A 16,041-nucleotide genomic window follows, 5' to 3' on the forward strand; every position below is an offset into this window, starting at 1 on the left:
ACCGGGATCTTTGTATTTCTGCGGTGTCTTTTGTTCAATCACTGCACTCACTTGCTCAATTAAGAAAGCAGTCTTCTTGAAATGATGCTTCCTTTTTGCAGTGCATAGATCCTTGATGATTTTGGCATAATTCGACACTTGTTTTATGATGTGAAGCAAAGGAAGATTAATCTTCACTTGTGTCAAGTGCTCAAGGATTTCAGCTCAGTTATCAGGAATTTTCCCAACAGGTTTCAATGCCTGAGGGAATGGAACTTTTGTAGAAACATTGGGTGGTGCACTCACAGGAATATCATTTGGAGTGCTTGAAGTAGTGGTCTTAATGGATGGACCTTATAAAGTTTTACCACTTCTAGTTGTGATGGCATTGACCTCCTTAATGTTTTAATCGTTGGAGTTGGAGGATTGCACCATATGTTTCCCTTATGCATTAAATAGAGGCTGCGAATGAATTTTTCCTTTTCAGAAATAGCCAAGGATCCAATCAGTTTTAAAAATTGACTTTTCATTTCCTTGATTTCTTTCATCATCTGGCGATTTAGTTTGGATTGTTCCTCTATGAATGTATGAAGGGTATTATTATGAGAATTCCTTTGTGGGTGAGCATTGTATTGAGGCACAAAATACACTTTTGGTTGTTGATCTTGATGCTCGTTTCTCCAATGGTTTCCAGACAATTGAGCTTGGTTGGAATCTCTCCAACTGAAATTTGGGTGGTTTCTCCAACCAAGGTTGTACGTATGAGAGACTAGCTTGCTATATGCCCCTAAGGCATTGCATTGCTCCTCATAAACCCCATTCATTTCCTTTAAAGCTAAGCAGTCCTTAGCTAAATGCTTCGTCCCTCCACAAACAAAACAAGGGTTTTGTGACTCTGCTTGAGCAATCATGTGCGATTTTTTGCCACTTTTCATCATTAAGACCTCAAACTGTTTTTTCAAGGCTTCGAGTTGGGCCTTAACACTATCCTCTTCTCGAAGTTGATAGATCCCAGATGGTTTGTGTTGGTTGGTGTTATTAATAGCACTTGGACCAGTCTAGGTTTGAGATTTTTTTGCAGTTTCTTCGAGATATTCAAGAGCATCGTCTGGCTATTTTTCGAGGAATTCACCATTGCATAACATTTATAAAAATTAGCGTTCACAACTTGTGAGGCATTCATAGAAGTAATTGACCAAACGCCTGGAAATTTGTTGTTTTGGACTGTTGGTCTTATAGCTAGGGAAGTGTGTCATAAAGAAATATTTGATCATTCCCTCCCGTGTTCCAATAGACCTAGGTCTCAAAGAGTATAACCAACTTTGCGCTTTGTCCTTCAAGGAGAATGTGAAGAACTTTAGTCGCACAGAATCAGCATTTTCAGCTCGGTTATAGAACATGGCTACTACCTTCTCAAATTCTCTAATATGCATGCATGGGCTTTTGTTTTCCATTCCATGAAATTTGGGCAAGAGTTGAATCATGCCAGGTTTTAAGTCTAATATGGACATATTGAGAGGGAATATAATGCATGAAGGTGTGGAAGTGCGAGTAGGATGGAGGTAGCCATTAAGAGTCCTTGGTTGGATTTCATCATTGTGAGCCATTGAAAATGGATTATTACCAACTAAGGTGTGTGGGGAAGTAGGAATGGTGGAAGGAGTTCCGGAATGAGTAGTGGATGAATTGCAAGAAGTTTCACTAGAAGTTTCGTGAAGATTCATCCACTCACGGAAATGAGAATTAAATTTAATTTGTGTTTTTATTTTTTATTTTTTTAAAACTTGTTCCCAAGTAGATTTGGAGGTTTTGAGGTGATCTCCAGCGCCTTACTAGAACTCTCCGAGGTTATTTAGTAAGTATAGAAGATCACAAGTTAAACCTTTTAGACCAAATAACCTTTAAGCAGAGTAAAATTGCTTATTTTGACTGAACAAGCTTGGTTCTCTTATAGTAATAAGTTGAAAAATGTAATAATGCAATGTTATATGCTCGAAATGTTCCCAGGCCGATTGGGAAGGTTGTCAATGTACCACTTTTGTAATGCCCCCCATCACTATGGCTGCTTCCTAGAATGATGACTGGCCCTACAAACCAACACGAGTCTTTCCAGCGTGCTTTGTCCTCACTCGTACGCCTCCTGGGAAAAATTCCCAGGAGGTCACCCATCATGAGACTACTCTAGGTCAAGCACTCTTAACTTTGGAGTTCTCAAGTGATGAGCTACCAAAAGATGATGCATCTTGTTGGCATAGGTAGTACCCATCAATCCATTTAAGTCATCTTCAACTGTGTAGTCGAATACCTACACAGTCTTAGAATCATCACACTTGACCTTCCCCAAGCGATGTGGCATTGCACAGCTTTTACCCGGTCTTCCCCCCTGTGGATCACGGGAGTCTGACTATCACAGCTTTAGAATCACACTTGTCTTAGACAGAGCTCCCCGAGGTTCCTTGGTAAGTGTGGAGGGTAACGCTATCACAATCCTTATTTAACAACCAATCTTTCTAGACAGAACAATATCGATTTTTACCATTTATAATATTGCACAATTGCTCCCAATACTAAGCGTTTTATGATTAAAATTTTATGAACAATTTTATGCTTTTTTTTTAGGAAACCTGTGGACGCTCAATATTCCATGCCTGTAAAAGATCCCAGGCGCATGCTAAGGTCCCATGAAGGCCTAAAAACATGTCTGAGCCGCGAGACGCTCGGGCCATCGTCCTTTGGCAGCAGCCTCGCATCAACTCGTGATGCATGAGGTCCCAGCCGCATCACCCCGGTCTCGCTTGGCCATGCCCCAGGTGTGCATCGACGACCTCGCTCGGCCATGCCCCAGGCACGCGGCCCACCTTGCGCGCTCACCTCCGGCCTCGCTCGGCCACGCCCCAGGCGCGCGGCCCGCCTCGCGCGCGCATCTCCGGCCTCGCTCGGCCACGCCCCAGGCGCGCGGCCCGCCTCGCGCGCGCATCTCCGGCCTCGCTCGGCCACGCCCCAGGCGCGCGGCCCGCCTCGCGCGCGCATCTCCGGCCTCGCTCGGCCACGCCCCAGGCGCGCGGCCCGCCTCGTGCGCGCATCTTCGGCCTCGCTCGGCCACGCCCCAGGCGTGCGGCCCACCTCGCGTGCGCACCTCCCGTCTCGCTCAGCGATGCCATCAGGTGGCCATGCAGACGAGGCCTCGCGAAGGAGTAGGAGCCACGCCGTTAGGTGGCCGTGCGGAGAAAGCCTCACGAAGGGATAGGAGCCACGCCGTGGCCATCAAAGTCTGAGTGGCATGGGAGCCACGCCACCAGGTGGCCACGCGAATGAGGCCACGCATCAAGGGAGCCACGCCACCAAGGGGATCATGAAGAAGGCATCTCGCCTCGCACCCTTAGACATCTGTCGGGGCCACATGCCTATCACCCATGCTCGTGGATGACCTCAGGGTGCTTCAGGCATCTCATGCCAAGGACCCGAGAGCCTCGCCTCACGTCACGACCATTGCATGCACCAAGTGTCCCATTCCCTATACCTTGAGACCCCAATGCTTAGAGGTTCGGGTACGAGTCGAATGGAACATACTTGTACGACCTAGTACTGGGTACAGCCGTTAAGACCCTGCGTGTCGAGTACGGACACCCGTATCAGTAGGGGAGTGGGACTGCTGGGATAGGAGTTATGGCCCGTACGTCTACGGCCAGGAGTCAGAGTCGACACCACTACCACCTGCGCCACTATGTCTGTCACCACTCCTCTTACATGGGTACGGACAAGTAGTGGAGGCATCCTCCTGACGCCTGCCCCTGTACTGGACGCAAGACCACAACCTCTGAAACCACTCTCCTGACAGAGTACTTATGTACCACTTGGTCTCCTGGACCACCATGTATCTAAGGCCATTAGAGCCTGCTATAAAAAGAACCTCTCTCCCACATGGGAAGGGGTTGGAAAATTTACTGTAGCAAGTGTTTGAGAGTGAATGAAAGATTAATTTCTCCATTGTTGTTCTGTCGTTGTTCTTGAGTTATCACTTAAATTTCTACAGCTTTTTTATTGACTATCTTTACTTGATAATTTTTTCCAACTCAACTTAGTTGACGAGTTCTCACTGTCAACAAAACCCTAAACTCTAAGGAAAATTAAGGCAAAGAAAAAGAAAAGTCTAAACTAAGGAACCTAAAGCAACAAAATAATCATCGCAAAAATAAAGTAAAGAAAGGAAGCAAACTACTTAACAATATTAATCAAGGAAGATATAATAATTTTTTTTTAAAGGAAGTAAAGATAAAATAACAAGCTTATTATTATTATTATTATTATTATTATTATTATTACAAATATTTATTAAACTAAGAAAATAAAAAAATGTATGAAAAATAAATGAAATTAGAATTAACTTAAAAAAAGAAAATAAAATTAGATAGCTAATTTTGTTTTGTTTTATATATATATATATTGTTTTTTACTGTATATAAGTTTATATATATATTAACTGGAAAGAAAAAGAGAAAAAAATATGTACTTATATATATATATTTTTTACCGAATTTTTTTTCCAAATATATCACTTTTTTATATTCAAATTAATTAAAGGTTAGCAAATAAAAAAAAAATACAACACACACAAGTGAAAGAACACTAAGCTAACAAAACATTTATACCAATAAAAATACAAATAAAGTTACTAACATCTTGGTAAAAGTTCAACTAAAACTCTTGAAAAATTACATCCCACATAACGACGCCAAAATTTGTTTAACGTCCAAAATATGCATCTATTAAGCGGTGGTTGTAGTAAAGATCGGGCGGTCGATTTCACAAAGAGGAAACTAAAAGCAAAAATATTAGTAGAAAATAAACACAAAAGATTAGTGAAAGATAATGAAAGGGAAATGGATTTATGATTTTTGGTTTGAGAATTTGATTGTAAAATAAAGCAAATGAAAATAAGATGTAATCCAAGATTAGAGAATAGAAAGGCATCAAGAGTCACCCATATACATTGTTTAGTTATTTAGATTTTTTATTCATAAAATTTACACAAACAAATAGTTCACATCCCATCTACTTATTTGGAGGATTTAACATTAAGGTGCATGCATGTTTCACAAAAATATATTTGAGCAAATATGTTCTCACTTTGGAAGTAATATGTTAATCTTATGAAAAATCTAAAAAAGACACTATATCATTAGGTCATAATGCAATAAAAGATTGAACATAAAACTAAGCATCAATATTATTTATACTAACTTTAAATACATAAAAAAAGCATGACTAATTCTATATATAATATTAGCAACAATAAATAAAGATGGAGAGGATGATAGAAGAACATAAATTACTCAAATGAATAAATTTTAAAGACACATATATTGAATCAAAAATATAAATAACATGACTTTGCATATAGGATCATCTCTAACATTCCAAGGAAGATTAAACCATTATGCACACCATTCTCACAAAAATTATATATAGAAATATGAGAAGAAATTTCGTTATAGTTTCTTTACTCTAAAAATTACATACCAAATAGATAAAAAGAACTCTTATTTATAGAGCCTAAAAAGGACTAAAAAAATAAATAAAGAAGATTTTTGGGGTTTGCAAATAAATATAATATCAATAATAAAATCTTATTATTTAAAATCAAATTATATTATTAATATTATTATTTATAGTGTTCTCACTACTACAAAAAAGGTCATTTGCGTCAACTGTCACAATTGAGTTTTTGCGTCAGTTTTATATGTGACGCGAAATCCCATGACGCAAACCAAATTGGTATTTGCGTCAGTGGGGAACTGTCACAAATCTGGCATTTGTGGCAGTGCCCCACTAGCGTTTACGTCAGTTGGACACTGTCACAAATGCCACGTTTGTGACAGTTGGGCACTGATGCAATTGTTATATTAAAAAAAATGATATGAACCCCAACCAGTGTACCCAGCCCCCAGCCACCCCATGTGACCCCAAGCCCCTTATACCTAGTCCCCAGCTAGCCACCTCTCAATCCCCGCGACCCCAGCCACCCCCCACAACCCCAGCCACATACATGACCTCTACGAACCCAGTCAGAGAAAAAATCAAGATGAAGGTTTTTGGGTTTTGGTTTTTCAAACAATATAATCTTCAAAATCAAAAACCTTTACAAAAAATTTAAAAAAAAAAAACTATGTATAAGGTTCATAAACATATTATATTCATCAATTTAACCTTAAAATTAAAAAAAAATGAAAAAAAAAAAAAACTCAAAATGGGTATGGGAAGTCAGAGGCGTTGCTAGTTCTTGGGAGAAAACCTAAGTTTTGAATTTGGGAGAATGATGGGCTCAGGTTCGATGGCTGAGATTTAATACTGGGCGCACCCTTTGCATCAGTTGCCCACTGACGCAAACAGTGCGTTAATGGCGTCAGTTGGCCACTGACGTAAACTTCACCAATTAACAACGTCAGTGTTATCACTAACGCAAATGCCCCTGGATTTGTGGTAGTGCTCAACTGACTCAAAATGGGTATTTTGGTGTAGTGTATCATGGCTATTTTTGGCATTTACATTGCATGAGAATTGAATGTGAGTAAAATAAGGAGTTGATGGGATTGCAAAAGTCCAAAAATGAGCATAAAATGGTAGGTAATGTGATTGGGCTACTAAAGGAGAAAGGAGAGGCAGAGTGGACTTGGGTTGAGTTGAAGGAGAAGGGAGAGGCCTAGGCGTGTGGGCTGGGTTGCTGGGCCAAAGGGAAGGAAGGAAGTGGGATGGGTAGCTGCTTGGTTGTGGATGCAGGTCCGGGTCGAGGAGGCGGGGCGCGGATCGAGGGAGGGCACGGATCCGGGTCGCAGGCGGGTCAGACTAGGTGGCTTGAGGCGACGCGTGGCGTGTGGTGGCTTCGCCACGTGGCAGCACTGGAGAGAGAAAGAGGAAGTGGGTTGGGCTCTTCTCTAGGCTTTTCTACTTCAAAAATGTCAATTTTTTTATTCTCTTTTCAGCTTTACATAATTCTTTCTTCATTCATTTTTTATTGATGCTCAAATGAAATTTATTCCTGAAATTTCAACACAAAAAAAATTAGAATTAATATTTTCAATCATAAAATAAATCATATTAATTCTATGAAAATATTAATTAAAACTTAATTTATTTTGAACTTTAAAACTAATAAATTGACATTTTTTAGAACTAATCACAATCTCCAACCAGCTTATTGCTAGTCCCTAGCAATTCAAGCAGAGAAGAGAATTATCAATTTGAATAATCAAGTCAAATCAAACAAAATCATCTAAGCATTTTCAAAATATCAGCAAGAAATCAGAAATTACTATCTAAGCTACTTCAGTTGCAATTCCAGAGTCGTGTGTGTGTGTACCAAACCAAATTCATTTTTCCGGCAAGTCATAATACATAATATTGAAAAATCTCAAAAGTATAAAGGTCTCAACTCCAAATTCCTCAGGGACATTAAAAGTATTTTTATGGGAATGATAGCACTCTTAGAGTTGTAAATGTAATAGTTAACGCTCAAATGAGAGAAGATAAACTTTTTAGGACAAACAATTTAAATAAGTATTGATCACAAGATAGGCATATAAACCTATTGGAATTCAAATGACAAACAACATTTGGGATTTATAAGAAAAAACGTATTGAATAAAGAACCAACTAACTAGAAACGATAAATAAGAAAATGAAACTATTAATAATAATTTTTTTATGAATTCTTTTTTATAATTTTTTTTCTATTCATTAATACAATTATACAAAATAAAAAAAATACTAATAGAATTTTTTTAAGAGGATTACAAAATAATAAAGGAAAGTGTTGCTATTATTATTATTTTGTATTTTGTTTTTCTTTTTTTTTTCATTTTATTTATTTCTTTTTCTTCTTCTTTTTTTTTGATAAGAGGCAACACAAAAATAAAAGGAAATTACAAATAAAATAAAATAAATAGAGCACAAATTTATATTACAAAGGCTCATTCTTTTATGAAAAATATCCCTCTAGTAAATATAATGTTTAAATTCCAAAAATGTGACTTTACCAACTCAAATGAACAATAATAGTTCAAAAAAATAATTTTCTCAACTCTCACAACTCACTAAAAAATGAAGAACTTTAAACTTGAAAATTTTCTCAACTGTTTGTGTTAACAACCGTTTTACCACAAGTTTGGAAAGTGTACAAAAGAACTATGGAAATCACTTCTTAATAACTAAACATAGTAAAAACTGACTCAAACCATCAAGTTGTACTCATTCTCGGATAGTTTTGAGAAAATTTGACTTAAAAAATTTCAAATGTCACTTCTTTTCAAGTTTATAAAGATAATTCACTAATTTAATTAATCTTTATTTTATTAAAATAAAATTGATTAGTCATAATCTTATTTAATTATATTTAATTAAATAAACAAATTATTTGAAATTCAAAATTCAAATCTCAAAGATAGTAAATCCATGTGTGTAGCACCACACTCATTGTATAGTGAGTGTGTCGACCACACCATTATGGTTATCCATAAGTTTCTCATTTATTTATTTAATTAATATTTAAGACAATATATTTATCCCAAAATAAATATCAGTTAATTCATAATTAATTTTATCTTAAAATATCAGTTTTAAATAAATAAATATCTTATTATAAATAAGATAATTATTAATCTCTCTTTATATATTAATCCAAACAACATTAATATTAATTTTAACAAAAGAAAAACTATATAGTCAATTAATTAATTCATTCATAACTAATCAATTGCCTATAATCATCACACAATTATTTCTTTGTCCTAGAAAATTAATTTCTTTACAATTAAGCCATTATCTCTACAAATCTTTCTTTTGACATCCTTACCTTTGACAGTGTTGGACAGAGGTGATTTAGGTACTATGGACCTATAATATGAAACTCCAATAAACCAGATTATTAGTTAAGCTTTTTAATCCAATAATCTTATTTATTAATTTTATGATTACTCCACTATAAATATGGATTGCACTCTAAGTATTTATAGAATTATATTTACAGAGTTTTCTCCTGTAGTCCATTGATATAATCAATAAATGCAATTCTTTCCTCCATTTATTGGTTCGTTAATTAGAGCTGATCAAAATTACTATTTTACCCTTATAATTACTTCTTGATCCTTAAGTACCATAAATTCACTAGCGAATAATTAATCTATAATCAAATTATGGATTTGAGCTCAATAATTATTCAGTTCCAGAATTAACCCTTAAGGGAACCAATATTCGATCTGTTAGGAAAGTATGAATTCCATTATTTTAATTCATGTCCCCATTCATTCATGATATTGAATCTCCAAAACAAAAGTCATTAGCCTCATTATACTAAGAAACTTTAACGAGTGAATCAAATGATCCAATAAACACAAACAGGAGTTCATGAATACTCATGATTTAGACTGATCTACAAACCATCATCTATTATGATAAGAATCAAATCTTTATGTCAAACAACAAGTTTATAAAGATAATTAATTCTTATCGCTCATGTCATATAAAATCTCTATTATATACAACACATTTACTGAGATGTCTATCCACATCAGTAATCCGAATCTAGATCACTTGCATCTCGTATGCTTAGCTAACCGCATTAGTAACCATTCATTAAAGATTCCATACTTTAATATGTTATTAACTATTTTATTCATCATATATGATCTTAACTCTCTCGTACTAATACAATATCATATTCTCATGAATGAATAAAGAATTTTCTTAATATCATCATAGAATTAATTCAAACAATAATTATAATATTCAAATATAATAAAAAATTTCTTTTATTTAATTCAATAAAATGTCTTTACATGCTTTTATGGCATTAATCCTAACAGAGGAAGCATGATGGGAGGCCTCGCTATGCGAGGCACTACACGCTCAGGTGCCGATGTGCGAGATGCTCGCTTGCCCAAAGTGTCGAGGCATTAGGACGTGCGATGGGAGGTCTCGCTATGCGAGGCGCTACACGCCTAGGCGCCGATGTGCGTGATGCTGGCATGCCCAAAGTGTCGAGGCGCTAGGATGCGCGAAGAGAGGCACTTTATGACAAGCCCATGCGCCTGATCTCGTGAAGCCACATGACATAACACCTCGCCCATCACTTCAACTCGTAAGGCCATATGCCTCTTCTCGCGAGGCCACACATCGCGACATCTCGGCACCAACCTCATTTCACGAGGCCATGCGCCTCGACAGCTAACATCTCACCCTTATAGACCAACTTGTAGAGCCATTATCTCCCACACCTCTTTGAAAGAAGCTCACACCTCGCTGACGAGTCCCTGTTCTTTTTTCTAAGGTAGGTGTCCCAAGGGGATGCGACTCCCATATGTATCTTAATCAAGGAAACAAGTTGTTCAACACTTAGTAAAATATAACGAGGCTTGAATCATAGGCATGTCTTAGAAAAGTGAGAACAACCATAAGGTACAAGGTACATGTACGGCTAAGGGATGTACGATCATGAGGAGAACAAAGGCGTGACCCTGACATCCGTATCAGACAAGTAGTGGTGGTACAAATTAGTACAAAGAGTGGTGGCATTACCTGCATGTCTCTGACATGTACTAAGGTCGACCACCTCTACCCTCTACACCACAACAACCTGCACCGCTACCCCTGCAGTGTAGCCATGTACTATTTTGTCCCTTGGGACCATAATGTATTGGAAGCCATTAGAGCTCTACTATATATAAATCTTCATCCCTTTAGCAAAGGGGTTGATAACATTTTAGATCATAAACTACACTATTTAATGTATAAAACATTCATGATATTATTTAAATCACACATTTATGATTGGAGAAGAAATTTGTTTATTCTTGATAGAAGATAAATGTTATTCTAATTTTTTATGTAGTTGCACAGTCATACTATTTGTACACACATGACACTTATATATAATGTATTTATAATGTTTGTTGTTATTTAATATGAATATATACTAAGTTAAGTTACATTAAGTAAAAGAAAACATGTTTTCTTTGTCTATATAAATGATAAAAATTTTAATAAAAATTAAGATTATGTATTATATATTATTATAATAATGATATTTTATAATATTTGAATTATATTAATATAATTATTAAATATATAGTTTTGTATTAAATATTATTATAATAATATTTTATAATATTTATATTTATATATTTTTAATTAAAATATCTATTTTTAATAATTTTTAAAGATATATTCTGTTAAAGTTAATAAAAAAATCGATAAAATCAAGAATTTTCATTACTTACACATTTTTTTATAATTTTTAAAAATGTATTTTATTGAAGTTAATAAAAAAATCATTAAAATCAAGAATTTCCATTATCTACACATTTTATATGAGAAATAGATATATCATTTATGGATTTTTTTTTGCTCTTGTTTGACAAGTTGTTAAATATTATTACGACAAGTCGTTCTTAAACTAGGAACGACTTATCATTTTTCGCTTGGGCTTAAGGATAGTCTAGGTCCACATTTTTGTATTGGCCCAAGGCGCGCATTCATATACCTGGGCCTGACCCAATCGGCATTCCACAGGTCCGTAAGCTCATAAGAGCTGAAAAATCAGCGTTGTTTCAGCAAAAACAAGTACAAACTTCAGCCAAAAAAAAAAAAAAAGGTACAAACTTCTGTATTCGGCTTCGCCGCAGGAGTTTCTCTTTTACCCAGCTCGTTAAACCCCAAATGGGTTTTTTCAGAAGAGCGTCAAAGTCGCTGAAATCATCCAAGTGCTTGTCTCTTTTGCACAATTCTTCAATATTTGGAGGCAACCCAATTTTTGGAAGATTGAATTCTCACCGTGTTGGATTGAGTCAAACATTTTGTTCTAGCTCTCGCCTAAACAGCGCAGAAAATGTGATAGATTTGAACCAGTACCCTCTTGAAAGGGTTAGGAACTTTTCTATTATTGCCCACATCGACCATGGAAAGTCTACGCTCGCTGACAGGCTTTTGGAGCTCACTGGGACCATTAAACGAGGCCGCGGTCAACCTCAGTACCTCGACAAATTGCAGGTACGTATCCCAAATTTGATGGGTCTGTTTCAGTTGTTTTGTAGTTCGTATCTAGTGACAAAGGACTAGATGATCTTATGGGAAATATAATAATGTGTAGAGATAATGAACGTAAAAGCGTTGTCTTTAAGCCATTTTCATTCTAAAGATCATTTTTCATTTTCTTGTACTTATTGTCTTAGGTAGAGAGAGAAAGAGGAATCACTGTGAAAGCCCAGACTGCAACCATGTTCTACAAGCATCATTGTCATGGTGCTGATAGAGATAATAATAAGCAAGAGGAACAGGGTTTTTTGTTGAATTTGATTGATACGCCTGGTCATGTGGACTTTAGCTATGAAGTTTCAAGGTCATTAGCAGCTTGTCAGGGAGCCCTTTTGGTTGTAGACGCTGCACAGGGTGTTCAAGCTCAAACTGTTGCTAACTTTTATCTTGCTTTTGAATCTAACTTGACTATAATACCTGTTATAAACAAAATTGATCAGCCAACTGCTGATCCTGATCGTGTTATAGCTCAACTAAAGTCCATGTTTGATCTCGACCCTGCTGATGCTCTTTTAACATCTGCGAAAACCGGGAAGGGTCTTGAGCTGGTACTTCCTGCAGTCATTGAGCGCATACCACCTCCTCCTGGGATGAGCAATTCACCTTTACGAATGCTTTTGTTGGATTCCTATTACGATGAATACAAAGGAGTAATATGCCATGTTGCTGTTGTTGATGGCATGTTGCGCAAGGGGGACAAGATTTCATCAGCATCCACTGGCCAAGCTTATGAAGTTTTCGATGTTGGGATCATGCATCCTGAACTCACTTCTACTGGAATCCTCCTTACTGGACAAGTGGGTTACGTTGTGAGTGGCATGCGTTCAACCAAAGAGGCACGAATTGGAGACACCCTTCATCATAGTAAAAGTGTTGTTGAGCCTCTTCCTGGTATATTGATCATTTTCTTTTTCTTCGTTTTTATCAAATAAAAATAATTTGATATTTTGTTAACAATTCAGTTGTGGTATTAAAATGATAGGGTTCAAGCCTGTAAGACATATGGTATTCTCTGGTCTTTATCCTGCTGATGGATCAGATTTTGAGGCGCTTAACCATGCAATAGAGAGACTGACATGTAACGATGCAAGTGTCTCCATTGCTAAAGAGAGTAGTACAGCCTTAGGTCTAGGTTTCAGGTTTGGCACCAATTTCTCACTACTTTGTTATTTTACTATTTATGAATGATGTTGATTTAAACATCATTTGTTTTCTTGTTTCATTTACTTCATATGGGGTATTTATGTCGTTAGTGTGTCTTTCTACAGGTGTGGTTTCTTAGGTTTGCTTCACATGGATGTTTTTCATCAGAGACTTGAGCAGGTATGGAATAATAAGTATTGTTGTGGAGAAAATAAATTAATAAAATGCCATTCCTTCCTTTTTTCAACGATGCATTTGCTTTTGATTTCCATCATCTACAATCCTATTTTAGCCGTAGACTTTTAAAAAAAATTAATAGGATGGTGATGATAGATTAATGACTGCCCACATCTGCGATGATAATCAAAACCTATTTCCCTGGAAAAATAGTGATCATTGTTATATCTATGTCCTCTTTTTCATGCTATGTGGCATTATGTCCATAATCTCTTTTTGGTGATGGTTATTTACATATAATTGTTTTTTTAATTACACTTGTGTTATTTAAATTTTAGGAATATGGAGCTCATGTTATTTCTACAATTCCGACTGTTCCTTACATCTTTGAGTATGCTGATGGGAGGTATGCAACTAGTAATATTTTTTAGCATTTGCCACTTTCACTTCTCTATCTTAGAATATTCTCTTACTCACCATATGTTCCAAACTTTCTTTTGGTTCTTGTTCTAGCAAAATTTCAGTTCAAAATCCTGCCGCATTGCCCTCAAATCCAAAGCAAAGAGTGGTTGCTTCTTGGGAACCAACAGTTTTAGCTACAATCATTATTCCTAGTGAGTAAGCTCTCATGCACCCTTGGCATTAGTTTTAATTCGCTATACAAGGTATGTACTTGTCTGACTTTTTTCTGCTGCCAACTTGAAGGTATGTGGGGCCTATTATCACCCTTTGCTCTGAGCGGAGAGGGGAGCAGCTGGAGTATACATTTATTGACAGGTTAGTTCTTCTTAATATTAAAAAATATTTAAAAATTTATTCAAGTTTAGCTGTCTTAAATCATTTCATTGATAGTCTCATGTGATAATTGAATTAAATGGCAACTTTACAGTTACGATGTAAATAGTTGGGGCTTTTCAGCATTTTAAGGTCTTCACATTCAATTTTTTTTCCTCGCGTATATACATTTTGTATTGTTCGATACTGTTACAGAATTTAAGTTCATCTTTCTTTAAGAATGCACTCATTCTTTTTGGAAGAATTGAAGTATTATATTAATCCCTCTTGTGTTTATATAAATGCAGCCAACGAGTTTTCATGAAATATCGCTTACCTTTGAGGGAAATTGTTGTTGACTTTTACAATGAATTGAAGAGTATAACATCAGGATATGCATCATTCGATTATGAGGACTCGGAGTAAGTGTCAAACTCTTCTCCCGGACATGCTCTTGAGAATTCAAACACATCTACCTACGCTTCCTGTCAATATCAATTACAAAGAAACTTTATTACTTCATATGTTTATAATCTTGACTTGTGTGTGGTATTAACAGATATCAACAGTCTGACTTGGTGAAACTTGATATCCTGTTGAATGGACAACCTGTTGATGCAATGGCATCCATTGTGCATAATTTAAAGGCACAACGAGTTGGTCGTGAACAGGTGGAGAAACTGAGGAAATTCATAGACAGGTATTTGAATTTATAATTAAAAGTCATATGCTACTTCTTTTGTCAGTGTTATCCTTGCTCAGGATGTTCTAATCTGAACAGGCAAATGTTTGAGATAATTATACAAGCTGCCATTGGATCAAAGGTTGTTGCAAGAGAAACGTAAGTTCTTCCCTTTAAATTTTTATTGAAGTTTGTATGTTTGGTTTGGATTTTTCCCTCAAATTAGACCGTTCATCGGACGATTTCTGTTATTTTCTTAGGATTTCTGCTATGAGGAAAAATGTTCTGGCTAAGTGTTATGGTGGGGATGTTAGTCGGAAAAAGAAGCTGTTGGAGAAGCAAAAGGAAGGAAAGAAGCGAATGAAGCGTGTTGGTTCTGTCGATATACCCCAAGAAGCATTTCATCAGCTGCTTAAGGTTTCATAGAAAGGAATGCCCAAAAAAGAAACAAACAGCCATATCTGCAAGTAATAAACTGGCTTTCACTGTTACCCCTGAAGTCACATTTATATTATCTTCCTCTTAATAGTTGCATGTGACCTTAACAGTCTTCGGAATGATATCTTAACGTTCAGGAGAACCAGTAACCATGAAGCAGTTACTACTGATTCCCAGCTTCTGAACGATATGTTTGATGATAATTTCATGGTGAGGATTTTACAACAGGGTAAAAGGGATATAGAACATTCTGGAGCTAATAAAGAAGCAAAGAGGGTGCCTTGGCTCCAACCAAGAATTCATATCATATGTTATCAACATAAACTTTCCTTTTGGTCCACACTCTTTCTTTTCCAGACCATTGACCGATGAGGATTATGTACATAAAATTGTAACACAATTTTGTTCACCAGAGACCAAATGTGAGAGTAGTTTCATTGTGTAGTATTGACGGTATGAATTGCCGTCGAGAAAATAAAAAAGCAAATTTTTTTTATTAAGCAGTTGATGGGATTAATTAGCATTGAAATTTCACCAAATTTGAAGTTATCAATTTATTCATTTTATTATGTGTTGTTCATTATGAAATATAATTGATCCAATGAGTTCACTTTTGTTCAATGACTCTATCCACCTTAGTTTCATAAATTTGTAACGTTGCGTGAAATCTTGTAATTGTTTGTTACGTAGATTGTAAAATCTTATATTCAGAGTACAAAACATTTTTGTATGGACAATACTAATAACCAACCATTTAAACTTCA

General features: G+C 36.1%; 1 protein-coding gene across 3 annotated transcripts; it reads left to right on the forward strand.

The window, feature by feature from the left end:
* Positions 1-11,590: 11,590 nt before the first annotated feature.
* On the forward strand, positions 11,591-15,901 carry LOC133818020 (translation factor GUF1 homolog, mitochondrial). 3 transcript variants are annotated; one of them, XM_062250702.1, is made up of 12 exons: positions 11,591-12,018; positions 12,201-12,954; positions 13,046-13,202; positions 13,332-13,386; positions 13,722-13,789; positions 13,897-14,001; positions 14,089-14,160; positions 14,466-14,579; positions 14,717-14,857; positions 14,939-14,998; positions 15,100-15,306; positions 15,415-15,901. In XM_062250702.1, exons 1-11 carry the CDS (start codon positions 11,689-11,691, stop codon positions 15,263-15,265), a joined length of 2,022 nt encoding a protein of 673 aa, XP_062106686.1. In that variant the 5' UTR covers positions 11,591-11,688; the 3' UTR covers positions 15,266-15,306; positions 15,415-15,901. The 3 variants fall into 3 exon arrangements, with proteins under 3 accessions (XP_062106686.1, XP_062106685.1, XP_062106687.1); XM_062250701.1 differs by having other exon boundaries at positions 15,100-15,901; XM_062250703.1 differs by having other exon boundaries at positions 11,885-12,018; positions 12,205-12,954; positions 15,100-15,901.
* The last annotated feature ends 140 nt before the right edge of the window (positions 15,902-16,041 follow it).

This window comes from Humulus lupulus, chromosome 2 (assembly GCF_963169125.1).
Source record: "Humulus lupulus chromosome 2, drHumLupu1.1, whole genome shotgun sequence".
In the NCBI taxonomy this organism is placed as follows: domain Eukaryota; kingdom Viridiplantae; phylum Streptophyta; class Magnoliopsida; order Rosales; family Cannabaceae; genus Humulus; species Humulus lupulus.

Coding starts and splice junctions, on each gene's coding strand:
- LOC133818020 (XM_062250701.1), top strand. CDS start 11,689: ATGGGTTTTTTCAGAAGAGCGTCAAAGTCGCTGAAATCATCCAAGTGC. Junction 12,955..13,045: donor TGTTGTTGAGCCTCTTCCTG/GTATATTGATCA, acceptor TTAAAATGATAG/GGTTCAAGCCTGTAAGACAT. Junction 14,999..15,099: donor AAGGTTGTTGCAAGAGAAAC/GTAAGTTCTTCC, acceptor TTATTTTCTTAG/GATTTCTGCTATGAGGAAAA.